At 51.9% G+C, this 22,727-nt stretch overlaps 1 protein-coding gene across 2 annotated transcripts in view; it reads right to left on the bottom strand.

The window, feature by feature from the left end:
• The window catches only part of ST3GAL4 (ST3 beta-galactoside alpha-2,3-sialyltransferase 4), a 43,051-nt gene continuing 20,630 nt past the window's right edge, over positions 307-22,727 (bottom strand). The window contains exons 2-11 of one of the 2 annotated variants that reach the window (XM_018043216.1): positions 12,642-12,714; positions 12,203-12,287; positions 11,760-11,840; positions 8,406-8,503; positions 8,144-8,204; positions 7,361-7,456; positions 7,086-7,275; positions 6,353-6,496; positions 1,204-1,347; positions 307-941 (exon numbers count right to left, since the gene is read on the bottom strand). In XM_018043216.1, the coding sequence (XP_017898705.1) occupies positions 855-941; positions 1,204-1,347; positions 6,353-6,496; positions 7,086-7,275; positions 7,361-7,456; positions 8,144-8,204; positions 8,406-8,503; positions 11,760-11,840; positions 12,203-12,287; positions 12,642-12,657 (1,002 nt within the window). In that variant the 5' untranslated portion in view covers positions 12,658-12,714 and the 3' untranslated portion in view covers positions 307-854. The remainder of the gene's footprint in view (positions 942-1,203; positions 1,348-6,352; positions 6,497-7,085; positions 7,276-7,360; positions 7,457-8,143; positions 8,205-8,405; positions 8,504-11,759; positions 11,841-12,202; positions 12,288-12,641; positions 12,715-22,727) is intronic. The other variant, XM_013975832.2, reaches the window with a different exon arrangement.

The raw sequence follows: 22,727 nt of genomic DNA, 5'->3' as shown, positions 1-22,727 counted from the left end.
GGCTGGTGAGGGAGAGGGAGGGAGGGGAATGAGGGTGCTGCCCCTCCTGCCTCTGGAGAGTAAACCAGGATGCAGAGCCAGGCTAGGTGTCCAGCAGACAGGGCCGTCTGGGCACCAGTCGCTTGCCTGCTATGCCAGGATGACAATGCATGACTTGGCACCACCCAAGCATCGTATTCAGTAAACAATGACTTTCCAAATAACCCTGGCCCGCCTGCCCACTACCAGGCGAGGGGGCCCACCGCTGTGGCCCGCTCCCCATCCGCGTCTTCTTCAATCCGAAAGGACAAAGAGTATCACAGCTGCTTCTGTTTTAGGAAAAATAGTTTAATAATTTGTAACCTACTTTAGGTCACTTCCACCATGGAGCCCCTGCGCCAGTGCTCTTCCCATGCCTGCTGGGAGGGAGCAGCCCCTCTGTGGGGCGTGGGGCACCACCCTCCTGGGAGGCCCGCTCTGGGCCTAGGCCGTAGTGGGTGCATCACTTCTGTGTCAGAAGTGAGCAGAACACTGTCATATGCCCCCTCTTCTGGATGCCATGGGGCCAGCCCACAGCACATTCCTACCCTTTAATTAAATAGCCCCTTAAATAATCTCCCGGCACTGGCAGAGAGGGGATGCCACAGAAGCAAGCCCCCATGCCCAGGCGCAGCCCCTCCTGCCCCAGGGCCTCCACCCTGACTCCATCTGGCCTCCACCAGAGCAATCAGGGGCATGGCCTCGTCTCAGACCTGGCCCCCTCCCCACACAGGAGAAGGTGAGTCCAAGCCGGCCAGGCTGGCACCCGGCACCCCCAGAGGCATGGACCGGGGCCGCTCAGCAGGGTGAGCCGATGGGAACAGCCCCTGCCCGAGTCAGAAGTAAGTGAGGTTCTTGACCGCTCCGATCTCCAGCATCCGCTTGATGGCCAGGGCCTCCTGGGAGACATTGTGGCCTGACCACTGTGGAGATAGCCAAGGAAGCAAACTGAGGGACTTCTAGGCAGCTCTCTGGGCCTCCCGTGACCCCACACCTGGGAGCTCTGTTCCCCAGGCCGCTCTCGCGAGGAAGACAGAATGTGGAGGATGCTGGCCTGGGAGTCCAGATGCCTCTCTCTGTGTGACCTCACAGGTGAGCCATCTCTGGGCCCCCAGCACCACCCTCACTCACTTCGTGTCCCCAGGCCAGTTGGCCCCACCCAGTTCACCAGCAGGGGCCACTTACCATCATGGACTTGAGTGTGATATACTCATAGTAGTGAATGGACTGCTTCTTCTGGTGGGCGTCTGGGTAGCCGAAGCCAGCAATATGCACCAGGTCGCAGAGGTGGAGGGCCAGGGTGATGGCCAGCAGCCCTGTGGTGGGCTTCTGAGGGACAAGGGGTGGGCAAGGTATTAGAGGCAGCCAGAGTCTTTCAGCACCTCTAGGCCAGCGCTCTGCAACAGAACCTTCTAGTATCATGGAAATGTTCTTCATCTGTGCTGTCCTATATGGCAGCGACGAGCCACGTGGGGTTCATGCAGCTAAGGAACTGAACTTTTTATTTGATTCAATTCAAACTAAATTTTAAATAGCCTCCTGTGGGGAATTCCCTGGTGGTCAAGTGGTTAGGACTCTGACCGAGCTCTCACTGCCAAGAGCTTGGGTTTGATTCCCGGTCGAGGAACTAAGATCCCACAGGCCATGGGACACAGCCGAAAAAAACAAAAAATAGCCACATGTGGCTCATGACTACCATATGGCATGCTGAAGCTGTGCTTAGTCACTCAGTGTGTCCAACTCTTTGCAATCTTGAGGACTGTAGCCCACTAGGCTCCTCTGTCCATAGGGATTCTCCAGGCAAGAAGAGTGGAGTGGGTTGCCATGCCCTCCCCTAGGGGATCTTCTCAACCCAGGGATCAAACCCAGGTGTCCCACATTGCAGGCAGATTCTTTACCGTCTAAGCCACTGGGGAAGTCCAAGAACACTGGAGTGGGTAGCCTATCCCTTCTCCAGGGGATCTTCCCGACCCAGGAACCGAACCAGGGTCTCCTGCATTGCAGGTGGATTCTTTACCAGCTGAGCTACCAGGGCATCCCTACCATATGGCATAATACAGCTTAATACATCTGGGGAGGGCTCAGACCTTTGGGGATGATTACAGAATGACGGTAATGACAATAATAATAATATCTATGGCTTTTGGAGCACTTGCTGTGTGCCAGACACTGTTATCTTACCCTTATGTCATCTCATCTGTGTGTGCTCGCTCAGTTGCGTCCAACTCTTTGTGGCCCCACGGACTGCAGCCCACCAGGCACCTCTGTTCATGGGATTCTCCAGGCAAGAAGACTGGAGTGGGTTGCTATTTCCTCCTCCAGGGGATCTTCCCAACCCAGGGATCGAACCCGCATTTCCTGCCTTGGCAGAGGGATTCTTGACCACTGCACCACCTCTCATCCAGTCCTCACAAAAACACTTTGAGATCGATACTTTTATTAGCCCCATTGTATACAGCTGGGGAACTGAGGCTTAAAACTATTAAACAAGTCCCTCCGGGAATAGAAAGGTTCTGCTCTCCATCCTGGAGAAGCTTACCTCTCCCGGAAGCCCCGGGGCGCTCACACTCCCGGGCTGTGTGCCCTTCACGAGGGTGGGCTCTGCCTTCCGTGAAGTGGGGTCAGCAGTACCTCCCTCAGCCCCCACCGTAGGGGCTGCTATGAAGATCTGTTTCTCCACCCCTAACTCATCCACGGGGATGTGTCACCCGATAGCCTAACTTCACACATCCTCTTTCTTGGCTGGGACGACCTGCCTTCCAGAGCACTTCAGTGCCCACTCCCATTGACAAGCCACTCCCCGGATCTTGTCAGGCCCCCCAAGGCCAGGTGTCCCCCAGGGCCCCTTTCTGAGCTCTCCTATCTGTCACTTCCTGCCCCAGCCTTCCAGAGCACTTCAGTGCCCACTCCCATTGACAAGCCACTCCCCGGATCTTGTCAGGCCCCCCAAGGCCAGGTGTCCCCCAGGGCCCCTTTCTGAGCTCTCCTATCTGTCACTTCCTGCCCCAGCCTTCCGTTTCAGCCCTGTTGCTTTTACCGCCATTGTGTTATCTCAACCAGTTCAGACCTCTGCCAAACCACACATTCATCACCTTCTAGCACCTCTGCCTGGACATGGACTTTTTAAACTAGTCAAACTCTCCTATCCCCCTGTATTCCTGTCGTTGTTAAACATATTACCATCCACCCAGTTGTGCTGGAAACCTGGAACTATCGTACAGCCTTCAATTTCACCTTAAAATCAATGCTGCTGCTGCTAAGTCGCTTCAGCCATGTCCGACTCTGTGCGACCCCACAGACAGCAGCCCACCAGGCTCCCCTATCCCTGGGATTCTCCAGGCAAGAACACTGGAGTGGGTTACCATTGCCTTCTCCGAAAATCAGTGCTATAGCAGGAGAATTCTAAGATGACCACCAATGACCCTTGCCCTTGAGAGTGTGTGTAACCTATGAAAATGATGAGATATATTACGCTGTGTTAGATTGCTTCATATGGCACAGAGGACTGGAAGATAGACAATCCTGCTGGGCTTGACTTCTTCTCATGAGCTTTTACATCCTGGTCTAGAGGTCGGCAGTGGAGGAAGTCGGACATGTGAAACACAAGAAGGATTTACTATGCATTTCTGGCCTAAAGATAGAGGGGGCCGGAGAGCAAGGTATGCGGGCCGCTCTTAACAGGCTGAGCGTGCCACCTCAGGCTGAAAGCCAGCCAGGAAATGGGGACTTCGGTCCTACAACCACAAGGAACCAAATTCTTCCCACAACAAGAATGAACTTGGAAGCAGATTTCCCCTCTGAGCCTCCAGACAAGAACGCAGTCAGACTGCCAACTTGATTTCAGCCTTGTATATTCTAACCAGAGAACCCAGCCATGCTGTACTGGACGTCTGACCTCCAGAACTATGAGTCAATACATGGGTGTTGTTTTAAGCTGTTAAACTGTGGTCATCTGTTAGGCAGTGACAGGAAACCAACACGGATGTCGGGACCATCCATTTCTTCTTCCCCCTGCTAGAAGCCAGGTTCCAGTCCTCAGCTCTGGTGTCTCCCTCTAGCCTTCACCCTCTGCCATCAGGGGCATAAAATTCCTCCTTGCTGTCCCCCAACCACCTCCACGTGCCCTAGAGCTCAGTGCCAGGGGTGCTGCTTGGTCTTGGCGAATGAAATACCTTTCCCCAAGTGTCTGCTCCCTGGGCCCCATGACCCCTTAAGGCCCAACTCTGGTCTCACCTCTTCTGATGGTACCTCTTTGGAGAGCCCCAAGCAGAGGTCTACCCCTCCTCCAAGACCCCACAGCACTTGGAACAATCTGCTAGAGCATCTTGCCACTCCAGGTTGCAACCTGTGTGTTTATTCTGCTAGGCTGAGTTTCCTTAGTGCAAACAGCATGTCTTACTCCCCGTGTATTCAAAATTGGGGCCTGGTGCTAACCCGTCATGAAAGCAGGCATTCAACACAGGAAGTTGAATCATAATAGATATTCAGTAAAAAATAAAATCATAGGGAGTTCTCTGGTGGCCGATGGCCTAGTGGTTAGGAGTCCAGCTTTCACTGCCATGCATGTGTGCTAAGTCGATTCAGTCGCATCCAACTCTTCGCGACCCCATGGACTGTAGCCCACAAGGTTCCTCTGTCCACGGGATTCTCCAGGCAAGAATAACCCGAGTGAGTTGGCTTTTCCTCCTCCAGGGGTTCTTCCCAACCCAGGGATCGAACCCACATCTCTTATATTTCCTACACTGGCAGATGGGTTCTTTACCGCTCATGCCATGGGTTCAGTCCCTGCTCAAGAAACAGATCTCGCAAGCCATGTGGCACAGCCAAAAAAAAAAAAGAATAAAATCATTTATTCAAAATTTGGCTAATATTTATTGAGCATTCACAGTATTCCAATCTTGATGATAAGCACGTTACGTAACTTTTTTTTTTAATCCCAGAATGGCTATTGGAAAGGTCAGTACTGATAATTTCCCCACCACTCAGATAAGAAAAAGCCTCTAAGTGGTTGACTGGCCCAAGGCCATACAGCAGGCAGCACCTTGAGTCCTTTCTCTGTCTGACAGTTACCTCTGTCTCCTACCCCACACAACCCAAGGGCTCAATGATATGAGGAAGTACCTGCTTGAGATGCTACCCAGTATGACTCTAGTGGTCTCTAGTGGTCAGCCAGAGACCACTAGAGAGCCAAAACCAAAACCATAACTTGCCGATGCACCCTGCCTCCCCAAACTGCCACACCTAGCAAACCATGGTATACAGGACCAACTGCAATTCTTTTAACTCCCTTAGACCAATAAGTTCCAAGATCAGATCACAGATAAAGTGATCAAATAGTAACCGAAGGATTTGGGCTGGGCTTCATAGGACTTCCCTGGTGGCTCAGATGGTAAAGTGTCTGTCTACAATGCGGGAGACCAAGCGACTTCACTTTTTCACTTTCCAAAAATAAGACTCCTGACTGTCCAGAATTCCCTGGCTGACCAGTGGTTAGGACTCTACAGTTTCACTGCTGGGGGTATAGGTTCATGCTTGGTTGGGAACTAAAATCCCACAAGCCACATAGTCAAAAAAAAAAAAAAAAAAAAAAGACTACTGCCTGTCCCAGTAAATCCCCAGTGTACAGATTCTGATCAGTGCCTGCCAAAACCATCCTCTAACTCTAGCTCCCAAGCCGTAAAAACACCCTCCCCTGATGCCCCACTTTGGCGATGCCTCTGGGCATCTCAAGAATCTGCACTCTTGGGCTTCCCTTGTGGCTCAGTGATGAAGAATCCGCCTGCCAAAGCAGGAGACACAAGTTTAATTCCTGGTCCGGGAAGATCCCACATGCCTCGCCACAACTAAGCCTGTGTGCTACAATCCCCAAGCCTGTCCTCTAGAGCCTGGGAACTGCAACTACTGAGCCCACATGCCTCAGCTACTGAAGCCCAAGCGCCCTAGAGCCTGTGGCTCTGGAACAAGAGAAGCCGCTGGATGAGAAGCCTGCGTCCCGCATCTAGACAGTAGCCCCTGGCTCACCACAACGAGAGCAAAGCCCAGGCAGCAACAAAGGCCCAGCACAGCCAAAAACAAATAAAAGTATACATTTAAAAAAAGACAAAACTTACCATTTGTTCTTTTAAAGGAAAAAAAAAAGAGTACGAACTCTGCCCGGCTGTAAACATCGGTGTACCAGTCTCTCGTTATAGACAGGTGTGCGCGGCCCTCTCCACTGGTATTCTCCCCTCGTCTGGGGTCCTCCAGACCTCCCCAAGCCTCTGGAAGTCCCAGCTACTTCCCACCCAGGACCCCAGCCCTCTGGCTTCCCCATCCGTCCGCAACCCCTCACCACCTGCTTAATCTTGTGTGGCTGCTGTATCGGCAGGCTCAGCAGTTTGTCAGCTGCGATCTCCATGTAGAAGGGGTTGAGAATCCGAATCTGTTTGGGGTTGACGTCCCAGATGAGGGGAGGCTGTTTCCAGAAGCCCTTTCGCACCTAGGCGGGTGGGGACGGAAGGCGAGAGGGGAGTGGGTTGAAACCTGCTTCTCAAGTCCAGCCACTGGGCTCCTCCAGGGAAAGGGGTCCATAGGGGTGGGAGTGGGGACCAGAGGGGAGGAGCAGGGAGGGAGGGGAGTGGGGCAGTCCCCGTGGGAGGCCAGGTGACATGGTGTGGAGAGTACAGGGTCTAAACCTTGCTCACTCCCAATGACGTCCACACAGGTAGAAGGGGCTAGGTCAGCATCTGGCAGATAATGGTCAGGTGGACAGTTCAACATTCAACCAATGGCAAAGAGAGAGAGTGGACTTTCTGGGGTGTGTCCGCCTAGAAGGACAGAGATCTCGACTTTTCTAACCTGCCCCCACCTGGAGATGATAACAGACTGGTCCCTCTGCTCCCAGGCTTCTCACTGGGCCGCCCTGGGCTGCTGTTGCCTGACCGCTGTGGCAGAACACTGAGCTCACGCCTCACCCTCACTGGCTCCTGGGGATCTTGGGGCACACGTGATGGAGCAGGAGGGCCTGACCCGGGCAGCGTTCCCCCACCACAGGCCGAGACTGCTCCCCTCCCAGTCTCCCCACGTACTCGCTTCTTATCACTTAGGATGCTCTCGATCCAGTGGAAGTCCATGGCCTTGAAAGCTACAAGGACGAGGAGTGTGTCGGGGTTGTCCTCCACTTTGGGGTTGAAGTGGGCAGATTCAGGGTAGAAGAGACGCATGGTGGTCTTGGAGCCCACATCCTGCTCGTAGCCAGCCACCGGGGCGCTATTTAACCTGGGAGGCGGGGAGGAGGATGCCCGTCACCCTGAGCTCTGCTGGTCTGTTCCCAGACAGAAGAGGGAAGGGCGGCCATACGGACCTGATGACCACGTCGTATTTGTTGATGGCCTCTCCCAGTGAGCTGTTGCGCAGCCGATGCCCGTTCCCCACCACCACGCAGCGGCGGCACTTCAGGCTGCCATGGGAACAGGGTGATGAGACCCAGAAGGAGCCCCTGCTCCAGCTTCACCTCGCTCTCCTGCCCCCATCTGCCCCAGGCCCCCTCAGCCCCTGCTTCCCATGGACTGTGCAAACGCCAAGTCGCTTCAGTTGTGTCCGACTCTGTGCAAGCCCATGGACTGTAGCCACCAGGCTCCCCTGTCCATGGGATTCTCCAGGCAAGAACACTGGAGTGGCTGGCCATGCCCTCCTCCAGGGGATCTTCCTGCCCAAGGGATGGAATCCATGTCTCTTAAGTCTCCTGCATCAGCAGGCAGGTTCTTTACCACTAGCACCACTTGGGAAGCCCCCTACATGGACCAGGTATCTCCAAAGAGTTCTGCTCCTGGTCATGCTAACTCTGCAGCCCTGGGCTTTCAAGGGAGAGAAAGCTGAGCAGAGCACAGGAGAGAGAGAAGGAGAGGAGGGAAGATGCCTGGGAAGGACTGTAAAGCAATCCCATTTCAGAGTCCCCGACTGCCCCCCAGGCCAGCCTGTTACCACGGCAATACCCTCAGCAACCTCTGCCCACTCTAGCAACGTGATACCCAGGCTCAGTTGCCATGGGGACCGGTGTCCCCACCTCCCTGGAGACACGCAGGCTCACTGGGAGGTGCTGGACCATGACTGTTTCTCACTGAGGCAGGAAGGCGTGTCTCCTTACCTCTGGATGCTCTCTGGGATGGAGTAGCTCGTGATGGCTAGCACCCGGAGGAGCAGATCTTCTGCAAAAGGACCAGATTGGACGGGGCTGATGACAACAGCAACCTCTCCAAAGGCTGCCAGCCCTCCCTCCCCTGACCCCAGTGTCTGAGCCTGGCTGAGAACTTGGGTGCTGGGACCGTGGATGGCAAAGAATGAGAAGTAGTGTGGCCAAGGTGAGGCCACCATTCCCACCCACCCCGCTCCCCAAGGTAGGCACTTACCACTCCCCTTGGTCCCGTAGGGCAGCTCATAGAGAGATGGGGTCTTGACCCAGAAATAATCTTTAAGCTGCAGGAAGAAAGGCTGTTCTCGGGAGTAGCTGTGCAGAGGTGAAGGCAGGGTGGGGATGAGAAACTGATTAATCTTGATTCCAGAAACAGGGTCAGACCACAGACTAATATCATGTATACACGTCCAAGGCCTCCCCTGCCCTCACTGGCTTCACCTGACCCGTGATCTCCAGCATGATTTCCTACTCCAATGGCAAGCCACTTCAGTATTCTTGCCTTGAGAACCCCATGAAGAGTAGGAAAGGGCAAAGTGACAGGATACCGAAAGAGGAACTCCCCAGGTGGGTAGGTGCCCAATATGCTACTGGAGATCAGAGGAGAAATAACTCCAGAAAGAATGAAGGGATGGAGCCAAAGCAAAAACAATACCCAGTTGTGGATGTGACTGGTGATAGAAGCAAGGTCCAATGCTGTAAAGAGCAATATTGCATAGGAACCTGGAATGTCAGGTCCATGAATCAAAGCAAATTGGAAGTGGTCAAACAAGAGATGGCAAGGGTGAACGTCGACATTCTAGGAATCAGCGAACTAAAATGGGCTGGAATGGGTGAATTTAACTCAGATGACCATTATATCTACTACTGCGGGCAGGAATCCCTCAGAAGATATGGAGTAGCCATCATGGTCAACAAAAGAGTCCGAAATGCAGTACTTGGATGCAGTCTCAAAAATGACAGAATGATCTCTGTTCGTCTCCAAGGCAAACCATTCAATATCACAGTTATCCAAGTTTATGGCCCAACCAGTAATGCTGAAGAAGCTGAAGTTGAACGGTTTTATGAAGACCTACAAGACCTTTTAGAACTAACACCCCAAAAGGATGTCCTTTTCATTATAAGGGACTGGAATGCAAAAGTAGGAAGTCAAGAAACACCTGGAGTAATAGGCAAATTTGGCCTTGGAATGTGTAATGAAGCAGGGCAAAGACTAATAGAGTTTTGCCAAGAAAATGCACTGGTCATAGCAAACACCCTCTTCCAACAACACAAGAGAAGACTCTACACATGGACATCACCAGATGGTCAACACCAAAATCAGATTGATTATATTCTATGCAGCCAAAGATGGAGAAGCTCTATGCAAAAACAAGACCAGGAGCTGACTGTGGCTCAGATCATGAACTCCTTATTACCAAATTCAGATTTAAATTGAAGAAAGTAGGGAAAACCGCTACACCATTTAGGTATTACCTAAATCATATCCCTTATGATTAGACAGTGGAAGTGAGAAATAGATTTAAGGGCCTAGATCTGATAGATAGAGAGCCTGATGAACTATGGAATGAGGTTCGTGACATTGTGCAGGAGACAGGGATCAAGACCATCCCCATGGAAAAGAAATGCAAAAAAGCAAAATGGCTGTCTGAGGAGGCCTTACAAATAGCTGTGAAGAGAAGAGAGGCAGAAAGCAAAGGAGAAAAGGAAAGACATAGGCATCTAAATGCAGAGTTCCAAAGAATAGCAAGAAGAGATAAGAAAGCCTTCTTCAGCGATCAATGCAAAGAAATAGAGGAAAACAACAGATTGGGAAAGACTGGAGATCTCTTCAAGAAAATTAGAGATACCAAGGGAACATTTCATGCAAAGATGGGCTCGATAAAGGACAGAAATGGTCTGGACCTAACAGAAGCAGAAGATATTAAGAAGAGGTGGCAAAAATACACGGAAGAACTGTACAAAAAAGATCGTCACGAACCAGATAGTCATGATGATGTGATCACTAATATAGAACCAGACATCTTGGAATGTGAAGTCAAGTGGGCCTTAGAAAGCATCACTACGAACAAAGCTAGTGGAGGTGATGGAATTCCAATTGAGCGGTTTCAAATGCTAAAAGATGATGCTGTGAAAGTGCTGCACTCAATATGCCAGCAAATTTGGAAAACTCAGCAGTGGCCACAGGACTGGAAAAGGTCAGTTTTCATTCCAATTCCAAAGAAAGGCAATGCCAAAGAATGCTCAAACTACTGCATGATTGCACTCATCTCACACGCTAGTAAAGTAATGCTCAAAATTCTCCAAGCCAGGCTTCAGCAATACGTGAACCGTGAACTCCCTGACGTTCAAGCTGGTTTTAGAAAAGGCAGGGGAATCAGAGATCAAATTGCCAACATCCGCTGGATCATGCAAAAAGCAAGAGTGTTCCAGAAAAACATCTATTTTTGCTTTATTGCCTATGCCAAAGCCTTTGACTGTGTGGATCACAATAAACTGTAGAAAATTCTGAAACAGATGGGAATACCAGACCACCTGACCTGCTTCTTGAGAAATCTGTATGTAGGTCAGGAAGCAACAGTTAGAACTGGACATGGAACAACAGACTGGTTCCAAATAGGAAAAGGAGTACGTCAAGGCTATATATTGTCACCCTGCTTATTTAACTTCTATGCAGAGTACATCATGAGAAATGCTGGACTGGAAGAAACACAAGCTGGAATCAAGATTGCTGGGAAAAATATCAATAACCTCAGATATGCAGATGACACCACACTTATGGTAGAAAGTGAAGAGGAGCTAAAAAGCCTCTTGATGAAAGTGAAAGAGGAGAGTGAAAAAGTTGGCCTAAAGCTCAACATTCAGAAAACGAAGATCATGGCATCCAGTCCCATCACTTCATGGGAAATAAATGGGGAAACAGTGGGAACAGTGTCAGACTTTATTTTGGGGGGCTCCAGAATCACTGCAGATGGTGACTGCAGCCATGAAATTAAAAGACGCTTACTCCTTGGAAGAAAAGTTATGACCAACCTAGATAGTATATTCAAGAGCAGAGACATTACTTTGCCGACTAAGGTCCGTCTAGTCAAGGCTATGGTTTTTCCAGTAGTCATGTATGGATGTGAGAGTTGGACTGTGAAGAAGGCTGAGCGCCGAAGAATTGATGCTTTTGAACTGTGGTGTTGGAGAAGACTCTTGAGAGTCCCTTGGACTGCAAGGAGATCCAACCAGTCCATTCTGAAGGAGATCAACCCTGGGATTTCTTTGGAAGGAATGATGCTAAAGCTGAAACTCCAGTACTTTGGCCACCTCATGCAAAGAGTCGACTCATTGGAAAAGACTTTGATGTTGGGAGGGATTGGGGGCAGGAGAAGGGGACGACAGAGGCTGAGATGGCTGGATGGCATCACGGACTCGATGGACGTGAGCCTGAGTGAACTCCAAGAGATGGTGATGAACAGGGAGGCCTGGTATGCTGCTATTCATGGGGTCACAAAGAGTCGGACACGACTGAGCGACTGAACTGAACTGAGCTGTACTCAGCCCACCCCCTACTTCACATACTTACTTGCCAAAGAGCTTGGAGACCATCTTCTCCGCCTCACCCTGGAGGCATGGCTCCCTCTTCCCTGGGGCGGGAAAATAAAAGCTGGAGACAGAAAGAAGAGGAGATAGGAGCTCCAGTCAGACCTCCCAGGCCCAGGGGCCAGTGTTTCAGGCAGCCCCCACCTCCTCCCAGGGCATGAAGGCTCCAAGGCCCTGGAGAGTGACTCACAGGCTGGAATCATCTCAGCCCAAGTCCCACCTTGAAACCAAATCACTGCGAACCCAGCTCTTCATTCTCCTAAACCCCTTGGGTGAGAGACCTGGGGACCCATCCCAGCATAGAGGGCACCCCCTGGCTCTCTGAACCCTCCTCCCTACCACTAGGTCCCCACTCCATGACACTCCATCCCTGAGCCCCCTTCCTAAAAAAAAAAAACCCACAGAAGAACATGAAAGACGACTCACAGCTCAATGTACCTGTCCTCTCGAGAGATCGAGTACCACACCATGACAGCCAGGAAGAGAGCCAGCATGGCCAGGAGCTTCCAGCCTGCGGGCGAATGCGCACAAGAGCTGGAGGCAGGAACAGGCAGGCATGGCCCCAGGCAACCTGCCCACCTGCCCCACCTGCCCACCTGCCCCACCTGCCCCACCTGCCCCACCTGCCCCACCTGCCCCACCTGGGGCTCCCGCAACCCCAGCTCAGGGCAGGCCCCTGCTCGGCCATAGTTCTCTGGGTTGGGGCTTGGACCTGAGCAGGTCTGCCATCCTTCAAGAGGAAGAGAGGTGCCCCCAGCTCCCCATCTGTCCTTCCACAGCCCCCGGGAGGGTTGAGGGAAGATGCTGAAGACTGCCTCCGGGGAGCCCACCCCCGAGGGCGGGGGAGCTCTTGGTGAACACTCACGGGACTTGCTGATCATGTTTCTCAGCTGCCAGGGTTCCTGGGGAGAGTTGTCATCCCGGCTGCCTCGGGCCACCTAGGAGGCAGGAGTCACAGGTGTGCGGTCAGTGTCGTGAATGCTCTGGCTTCGGCACTGGACCAGGGCACACCCACAGCCTGCGTCTTCCCACCTCCAGGAAGCACACAGCTGCAAGGCCATCCAGGGGGCAGCCCTCCTCACTCTGGATGTCCCCCTAACCCCTCAAAGGCGACTGCAGGGATCCAGAGGGATCTTATGCCCCAAAAAGGGAAACCACATCCCACCACTCAGATTCCATCCCAGGCCAGACCGGCCCACCCCAGCTTCCCAGGCGCGGCTGCCCTCACTGTCCTCTCCCTTGGTTTGACCTCAGAAGGGTCAGCTCCAGGAAACAGATGTACATCCACCCATTTTCTACATGAAAGCTAAGCTCAAAGGTACAAGGGTATGATTCACATTTGCACAAGTGAAGTGAAGTTTATCTCTTCTGCACATTCAAGGCATTCCCTTGGTGCTGGCCACCACCCACCCCTCCATCACCAAGCTCCCGCTACTCCACCCGAATAGGTCCACTGGGACCACACCCTGGTGAGGGTGGGGGCCACCAGATGGTCCAGGAGGCCTCCTGTAGCCCTTCTAGACTCTGGCTGGGTGCACGCGGCATCCAAGCCTTCACTGCCCAGGTGCACCGGGGAAGGCAGTGGAGGCGACTGTTTTAATGGGAGCACAGAGAATAGGAGGGGCTTCCTTCATAGCTCAGTGGTAAAAAAAATCTGCCTGCAATGCAGGAGACATAGAAGACGCAGGTTCGATCCTTGGGTCAGGAAGATGCCCTGGAGGAGGGCATGGCAACCCACTCCAGAATTCTTGCCTGCAGAATCCCCATGGACAGAGGAGCCTGGAGGGCTACAGTCCATGGGGTCGCAAAGAATTGGACGCAACTGAAGTGACTGCATGCGTACACACACACACACACACACACACACACACACACACACACGGGCAGCGGGAAGGGTCTGGTCGGTCACAGAGGAGACAGGTGACCCTTTCAGGTAAGGGCAGAGGCCAGCAAGGTGAGGACAGCACGGGGTGCGTTGCTACACACACACAAAGACATCCTTCTGATCACATATCCAGCCAAGGGCCATGCTTCTGAGTCACCGGGAATTCATTTCTGCAGCTCCAAGAGCCACACGAAAGAGATACGGGACACAGGGCGCCAGCTTCTTCTCTCCATGCCACTTTCACTTCCCCCAGTGATCTGGTTCATAAGAATCACGAGAGCCACATACGAAAAACACAGATTTCAGGGCCTTTTCCTGAGACTGCTTCAGCCAGCTGGGGTACCTGGGACGGGCATTTCCACAAGCAGCCCTACTGATTCTTCTGACAGATAAGGAAAGGAAGAGAAGCCCTCATGATTGTGCTCTCTTGGAGATAAATAAAAAATCTCAGATGATTTCTCAGTGGTGGGGGCCCACATTGGGACGAGATCTGGTTCTTGTTAGAAACCATAAATCGATTATCCTGAATGCTGTTCTATTAAGGAGTCGATGCTCTGCTCTGGGCGGGGGAGGGGGACACTCCCCAGGCTCCACCCTGAGCCCACAAACATGCAATGAGAATGTCAAGGGGAAGGGAAAGTGGATGGGGGAAGAGGAGAGGGGTGTGGACCAGAGTCAGATGTTCTCAGCAGGGTCAGGCGGGCCCATCTCTGAGTCCCAGGGCGGTTGGAGGATGGCTCTGTCCAGGAAGGAAAAGCTTTAGAGTTGTCATCAGCAGACCCCAGTGGAAGTCAAGACCTACTGCTATTCCAAGGGTGGCCCGCCTTCCAATCCATCCAAAGCAACTGCCAAGTCATCCCCGACCACATCATCCCTTTCACACGCTTCTCCTGATCAGAAATTCGTTTAATTACTTGCTCTCTGTCTGTCTTCCCCACTGCAAATAAGCCCTGGGAGGGGAAGAATCGGGTCTGTCTTATCCCCTGCTCAAGCCTCAGCATCCAGCACAGCCAGTGCTCAGCAAGTACTGAATGAATAACATGTTGGGTTATCTTGGGGGAGTCACTGCCCCCTTTCTGACCCTTGGTTTCTTCAGCTTTAAAACTGGGAGGTTGGTCTTACAAATGCTTGTGATTCCACTATATCAATATTTATCAGATCCACAACCTAAGCCTCATCAGGGACCTTATTAGAAATGCATAATCTCAAGTCGGACTTCCCTATAGCTCAGATGGTAAAGAATCTGCCTGTAATGCAGGAGACCCAGGTTCCATCCCTAGGTCAGGAAGATTCCTTGGAGAAGGAAATGGCAACTCACTCCAGTATTCTTGCCTGGAGAATCCTATAGACAGAAGAGCCTGGTAGGCTAGAGTCCATGGTGTCACAAAGAGTCGTACAGGACTAGGTGACTAACACACACAGTCTCAGGTCCCACCCAGATGTGCAAATCAGAGCCTGCATTTGCAAAAGATTTCCTGATGATTCACACGCACAGTCAAGTTTGAAAAGCACTTGTCAAGATGGATATCCTTGAATTTGGTTGAACAGGAGAATTGCAGTATCTGGGGTTCCCTACCTGGGAATTCTGACAGAACTGATTTGGCCCAGCACTGGAATTTGTTCAAGCACCCGGGGTGATTCTAACCCAGTCAATGGTTGAGAATCACTGGTCCAGATAATGGCGGAAGCAGGCTTCTCAATCTTCAACACGTGCATTCTGACTCAGTGGGTCTTGTGAGTCTGCATTCTAACCAGGTCCCAAGTGGTGCTTGTTGCTAGACTGGGACCACGCTCTGAGCTGCAAAGCTCGAAACCAGATCCTCCAGGCTCGCCCATTTCTTTACACTGTGAATCGCACCTTCTCCCACCCTCTGAGCCCTCACTCTTCCTTTCGGATCACGAATCAGCACATCGCACTCCAACTCCCTTTATTGGGAGGTCACAGCACTGGATACACAGGGCAGTTACCTGAGAAGCTAAAGCATTTACTGATATCTGGGCCCCACTTTCCAAGAGTCTTATTTAATTGGTTGAGGGATGGGGCCCAGGCACTGGCCAGCAAAAAAACAAACAAACAAAACCCTTGCCTTTCTTGTGATTTGAACATGCAGCCAAGATGGAGAACACTATAGAGAGTATGTTCCGCGGTCACCGAAAGTCAAAGGTCTCAGCCGTCCTCAATGGAGCAGACCTTTGCTGGTCGGAGACGACGGGTCCCCAGGAACAAGACAATTACTCTTTTCTGAACCTCCTGCCTAGTACAGGTCTACACTTTCTTCCTAAATTTATGCTAGGTAGACTGGCTAGTTCTGGGGTTTGCTCCAAGAAACCAACCAGGGATGCCATCTGCCCATGCCTTCCCCTGGCTGGCCAAGCCACGAGAAGGCTCAGCCCCTCTAGGATTCTAGGAAGACAGGCTTCTTGGGCTGGCTGCTGCCTCAAGACCACTCGGAGCCTTCTCCCAGCAGCTGTCCCCCATCCCTGACAGCTCCTGGGGACAAAAGGCCATGAGGAAGGTCACAGAAGGGTACCTGAGCAGGGGAACAGGAATCTGATCCACTCACGTCCAAGGCGCAGCAACCTCTGCCTGCCACCAGCTGCCAGGGAGATCCAGCTCAGTCAGGTAAAGCCGACCCCAAGGCAGAACACCGTGTGCCCTCCCCGTGTTCTGCTGAGAACCACGGTGTCCCTGCCTGCAGAGATGCTGGGCCCCGCCTTGGACTGGCCGAAGGGCACACCTGGGGGATGAGGGGGAAGGACTGAGGGCCTCCCGCAGCCCTGGGAGCCTGGCAGCCTCACATGCTCCGCAAGCACTCAGCAGGCACCTGCTATACCAAGAGGAACAGGACTGGGCATCACCCACAGACACGGCCTGATGCCAGGTCTCTCCAAGCCCCTGGGCCCATCAAAGGGCTGTGGCTTAATGTTCCTGAGAAGAAGGATGGGAAAACCAGTGGGGCAGAAGCATAGGCTGCGATCTTACTGGTTCAGAAACCCTGAGCAAGTCACACAATCTACGCCCGTGTCCCTCAGTTCTGGGCGGAAATCCGAGGCTGCCCACCTGCCACCTCCTCACTCACCTGCCAGTCCTGCTCCCTCCAGCCCCCTCTACCACGAGGACACCGGTCCCCACCCACCCTTCCAGCGTTGTTCCCAACCAGTGACTGATCCCCCTACCTTGCTGCTTCCATCTCTCCCCCTCCTCCACTCCCTTTGACTTAGACTCAACTCCCCCTGTACCTAAAACAAAAGCAAAACCCTCTCTGGGCTTCCGTGGTGCCTCAGTGGTAAAGAATCCGCCTGCCAATGCAGGAGACGCAGGTTGGATCCCTGATCTGGGAAGATCCCATATACCACGGAGCTACTAAGCCCGTGCGCCACAACTACTGAGCCTGTGACCTAGGGCCCAAAAGCCACAAGTACTGAGCCCACATGCCGCTACTGAAGCCTGCATGTCCCAAAGCCCGTGCTCCACAGCAAGAGAAACCCCTGTAGTGAGAGGCCCACGCAGCACAGCTCGAGGGTAGCCCCGGCTCTCCGCAACCAGAGAGAGCCCTTGCAGCAACGAAAACCTCCCCATCACAGCAAAATAAAATAAAACTTATTTTTAAAAAACCCTCTACCTCTGTCTCCTCCTCCTGTTACCCCTGCATCCCCATCTCGAGCTCCGAACGTCAAACTCCTTCACCTGGGCCACATGCTCACGTGCCCCTCAGCCCTCTACCGGTCCGCCACCCCATCCCTACCTTGCTTTTACGCTGAGTTCACTCCTGCCGCAGCCCTCCGTGGCCTCCTAACTGTCAACCTGAGAAAGGTCTATTTTCACTCATCTCCCATCCCAAGGCCCCCACTACTATCAGCTGAGGCCTCCCTGGCTTTGCTCAAGACTCTCTAGGTTTCCGCCGTGCTGGCTGCACTTTCTTTAAGCGCTGGCATTCTCCAGGGAGCTGCCCTTGAATCCCTGCTCTTTCTCTGTTTGTTTTCCCAGGCCAGGTTCGTTCATCTTCAGAGGCTTAACTACTACTCAAACCCTGATGATTCAAGCTCCTTTTTCAGCTCTGTAATTTCTCTCCTGGATCCCATCCTAATATTTCCAGTTTTCTACTGCACATCCTCCCTGTGTGTATGCTGAGTCGCTTCAGTCATGTCTGACTCTTTGTGACCCCTTGGACTGTAGCTCTCCAGGCTCCTCTGTCCATGGGACTTTCCAGGCAAGAATACTGGAGTGGGTTGCCATTTCCTTCTCCAGCTCATCCACCCTTAATGATCTTAAAGTTTTCACACTTAACATGTCCAAAACTGGACCCCCGTCTGTCCGTACCCTCCCAACCCCACATTCTCATCAGTTCATCCATCCAATGTCCCCCTTCCCTTCACACCATCCCTGCTGCTGCTGCTGCTGCTGCTGCTGCTGCTGTGTCACTTCAGTCGTGTCCGACTCTGCGTGATCCTATAGACGGCAGCCCACCAGGCTCCCCCATCCCTGGGATTCTCCAGGCAAGAACACTGGAGTGGGTTGCCATTTCCTTCTCCAATGCATGAAAGTGAAAAGTGAAAAGTCGCTCAGTCGTGTCCGACTCTTCGCAACCGCATGGACTGCGGCCCACCAGACTCCTCGGTCCATGGGATTTTCCAGGCAAGAGTGCTGGAGTGGGGCGCCATTGCCTTCTCTGACCATCCCGGCTAAATGCCATCAATTCTACTGTTGGTTCCTCATTCCAGCAATGCTTGCTGAACTCCCACTAAATACTGGGGAGGCACTGGGGTGCAAAGCCTGATACAGCTCATTGCAGCATAAAGGTCACATAGTCTAGAGCTTCGGAAGTACTGAGTTGGCCAAAAAGGTGGTTCAGGTTTTCGCATAAGCTGGTACCAAAGAACCCGAAGGAATTTTTGGCCAACCCAATTCTTCTGAAAGCAGCTTTCCTGAACCATAGAGTTTTCCTGAACCATAGACTGATTCTGGATCTCACTTCAATTTCTCCACTTCCTAACTGGTCCCTTCACCACAAGTCTTTCTTCGCTCGAGCCACTTCTTCGGAACTACCTACACAGTATCTTTCTAAAAAACAAAGTGGACAAACCATCCCCCTGCTTTCATTGTTCCCCATTCCTTCAGTGAAAAACCACAGCTCTTTGTATAGGCAACCAGGGTGCTTCACTGGGCTTCCCTGGTGGCTCGTGGTAAAGAATCCGCCTGCCAGTGTAGGAGATGAGGGTTTGATCTCTGGGTTAGGAAGATCCCCTGGAGAAAGAAATGGCAGCCCACTCCAGTATTCTTGCCTGGGAAATCCCATGGACTAAGGAGCTTGTCAGGCTATATATAGTCCATGGGGTCAAAAAGAGTCAGACACAGCGACTAAACAACAAGGGTGCTTCGGTCCCAGGCCACAAGCTCTGTACGTCCACCTCCTAGTTCCTCCTAGTACCTGCAGGAGCATCTTTTTCTTGCAGAATCCCCACCCCTCTGCACAGGCTTCCCTCCTATACGAAGACCCCAGGCCCCCACTGTTAGCCTCAACAATCTCGCTCCTGCACCATTGGCTCAAACAGGCCCTCCTCTATGAAGTGTTTTCTGACAATTCTCGGCAATGTTTTTCTTTCCACACAATATTGTTTATGTCTTGATTTTAGCACCTATCAGATAGTAAAATTTTGTATTATATAATTACTATTTTCATGGCTTGCCCACTATCCTCTGACCTCTCCAATTATAAGCTTGTTTATACCAACAGTCTATGACAGCACGTAGCCTAAAGAAGATGCTTTATCACATAATATAATTTTATATTACACTGTTAAGTGTTTTCGTATCTTGCCCATGAGACTATGACCTCTGAGGTCCAGGCCAGCTTTATATCTTCAGTCTCTATTATAGTGCCTAGAACCTAGCAGATATTTTATCAGGATGGCCAAAAAGTTTGTTTGGGTTTTTCATAACATCTTCCAGAAAAACCCAAACGAACTTTTTAGCCAATCCAATATAAACATCTGACACACAAGTGATAAGATGAGATTTTAAAATGTATGACATCCCTTGTTTTTGCTGTTGTTTAGTCACTAAGTAGTGTCCAATCCTTTGGCTACCCCATGGGCTGTAACCACCAGGATTCTCTGTCCATGGGATTTTCCAGGCAAGAATACTGGAGTGGATTGCCATTTCCTCATCCAGAGGACCTTCCCAACCCAGGGCTGGAACCTGCATCTCCTAGGTCTCCTGCATTGGCAGGTGGATTCTTTACCACTGAGCCACCTGGGAAACCCCTGACATCTCTTATGATCCTGAAACGTATTCTGCACTCACTGTGTACAACACCAGGGGGCAGGTCCCAACCTCACTGCCATTGCTTTAGGGACCAAGTGAGTCATCGCCGTGGGGACTGTCCTGGGCACTGCAGGCTGGTTACCAGCACCTTTGACCTCTACCCACTAGGTGCCAGTGAGACTCCCACTCTCCAGTTCCAATACCCACAATGTCTCCAGACATTACTGAATGTGAAAGCTACACTGCAAGACTCTTTTTAAAGTATGATCTCAACCCTGTGAGTTAAACACTATTATTATCTCCACCCTGGAGATAGGGAAATGAGGTGCAGAAAGGGTCAGCAACTTGCCCAGGGTCACCGAGCTAGTGAGAAGCTGAGCTCCAGAGGCCACGCTCCTAACCCCTGCCCTCTACCACCCCTAAACCAGCTGGTGAAGATGCCAAGATCCTTGGAAAGCCCACCTGCAGCTCTTTGGAGCAACTCGAGGAAGTTGCCCTCCATTACATCAAAGTACTTCCAAGGCTTATGAGAGCTCGGAGGAGCCTCCCTCGCGCCTTCTCAGGCAGGCTTCCTAGTGAGACAGTCTCCAGCCCGCCCCCCACCCCCCAGCTTGTCCTCAATGTCCACAGCTGTGTTCATGGGATTACCATCCCCCCACATCTGGACACCAGACTTCCACAAACGCTGGCAAGGCCTGCGTTCAGTTTCTCACGGTCAGGCCACTTCACTGGCAGGGAATCAACAGCCCTTGGCTGGTAAGCCAGGTCTCCTGGCCCGTGAACTGGTGTGGCTACTCTGTGGAACCTTAGAGCAGGTCTGTGCTACATCTACTCGAAACACCTCACCTCGGGAATCTCCGGGCACGTCTCCAGCCCCGAGGTGTGTGAATCTCGAAGGTGCCACGTAAACCCACAGCGGTTCCTCAGCTTAAGAGTCCCCTGCTGTGATTCCAGGGGGCGGTGTGAGCTGGATGGTGACGTTTTTAATTTCCTAATTTTATTATGCCCGTGTTATAATAATATTTTCTATTATGCCAGAAATTTGCATCTAGCTTCCAGGTACAGCTATTTCTTTGCATTTTTTTCCTGAAGGTGGCCCAACGAGTATTTAAGTTACAGACATTCCCTAAATTATTATTTATCTGGGACAGATTGTGATTAAAGATAAAAAATGTCAAATCGCATATTTTCCAACAGACGCAAACTTGCAAGGCGTATTTTATTTCTTAACAAGGGCCTAGTGTGGACGATGACTTGAATGTAACTAATACAACTGGGAGGCAAGGCAAGGCGAGGACACAAGTCATTGATTCTTGCTCTGTTCTCTTCAGCCACTCCTGGGTGTGGTCCACTAACTGTAATTCTCTAGAATGACCAGTCATCTGAATCACCACTCCTCAGCTCAAAATCACCTCTACAGCTCCCGTCTACCCAGCGAGATAGGCCGAGCCCTTGCTCTGATCTGTAAGGATGCATGCGATCTCCTGGCCAGCACCTCTCTGCCCTCCTTCCCTGTTTTCCTCATTTACTCTGCTTCATTCACACAGGATTCACTGTTCTTGACTGGGCTGGGCCTACCCCCTGCTCTCGACCTTTGCACCAGCTGTTCCTTCAGCCTGGAATATTTTCCCCCAGACATAGGCTTGATACCTCCCCATTCAGCTTTCCACTCATCTTCTCCACCTCCCATTAAAAAAAAACCCCAACACCTGACATTTTAGATCCCTCTCCTCGACTGCCTAGCCTGGGTGGCACCAGTGATAAAGAACCCGCCTGCCAATGCAGGAGACATAAGAGGCATGGGTTTGATCCCTGGGTCAGGAAGATCCCCTGGAGGAGGAAATGGAAACCCACTCCAATATTCTTGCCTAGAGAATCCCATGGACAGGAGCCTGGTGGGCTACTGCCCACTGGGTTGCATAGAGTCAGACACGATGGAAGTGACTTTGTGCACCTGTACTCCCCGCCTGCAAAGAACTTCTGTTGTTTTGCTTGAGGCTGGATCAACCATGTCTGTAACAGTGACTGGCACTCAGCAGGCTCTAGATACAAATTTGTTGAATTTATCAATGGATCTAATTGTCAGGAACTTCACTGTCACAGAGCAGGCCGAGCGAGAGGGGAAGAGGCAGCGGTAATAGATCAGATGCCCACTCCAGCCCCTCTGGCCTGACTGATAGCTAGACACAGGCTGCACTGTGCCTTCTACCCATCCTGAACAACACAGCATGATCTCACAGGACCGGTGGGGAGTGAGCTGGTCTTGGCTCCAGGCTCTTGTGAGGCAGCAAAGGGCAGAGTAATTGACCAACTGCCTCAAGGCCCACCAGTGGGCAGACGTGGCACCTCTCCAGACATCCAAGCTTGGAGGAAAGGAGAAGATTCCCCATGCAGGCCAGGAAGCCTCTCTGTTCCCCACCCGTGGGGTCCACAGGGTACCCCAGCCTCTACAACCAGCGTCTCAAACAGCCCCGGCCTGCAACCTCCTGTAAAGAAACACTGATATTGTCCACTTTATCAGCTGCCAGTCACAAGACACCACAGACATCACAAGACGCCACATGAAAATCATATTTCTTGAGTCAGCTCGGGTGAGGCAGGAGCTCTGAATTCCATTCGCTCAGTAAAAAAGCTGCAGTGTTATGATGGGGGGTAGAATCAATAATACAGGTTCATGAGAATAAACAAAGTGAAACTCCGGTGTGGCCGGGGATCTGCACTGTTCCTCCCTCATGCCTCCCACCCAGGAGTAGATGAATCCGGCTCCCAGGAGTCTAAGCTAAAGGCCCTACAGGATTGGG

This window comes from Capra hircus, chromosome 29, assembly GCF_001704415.2.
Source record: "Capra hircus breed San Clemente chromosome 29, ASM170441v1, whole genome shotgun sequence".
NCBI classification, from domain to species: Eukaryota; Metazoa; Chordata; class Mammalia; order Artiodactyla; family Bovidae; genus Capra; species Capra hircus.
Note: the sequence above shows the minus strand (reverse complement) of the source record. Positions and strands in the feature narration are given on the sequence as shown.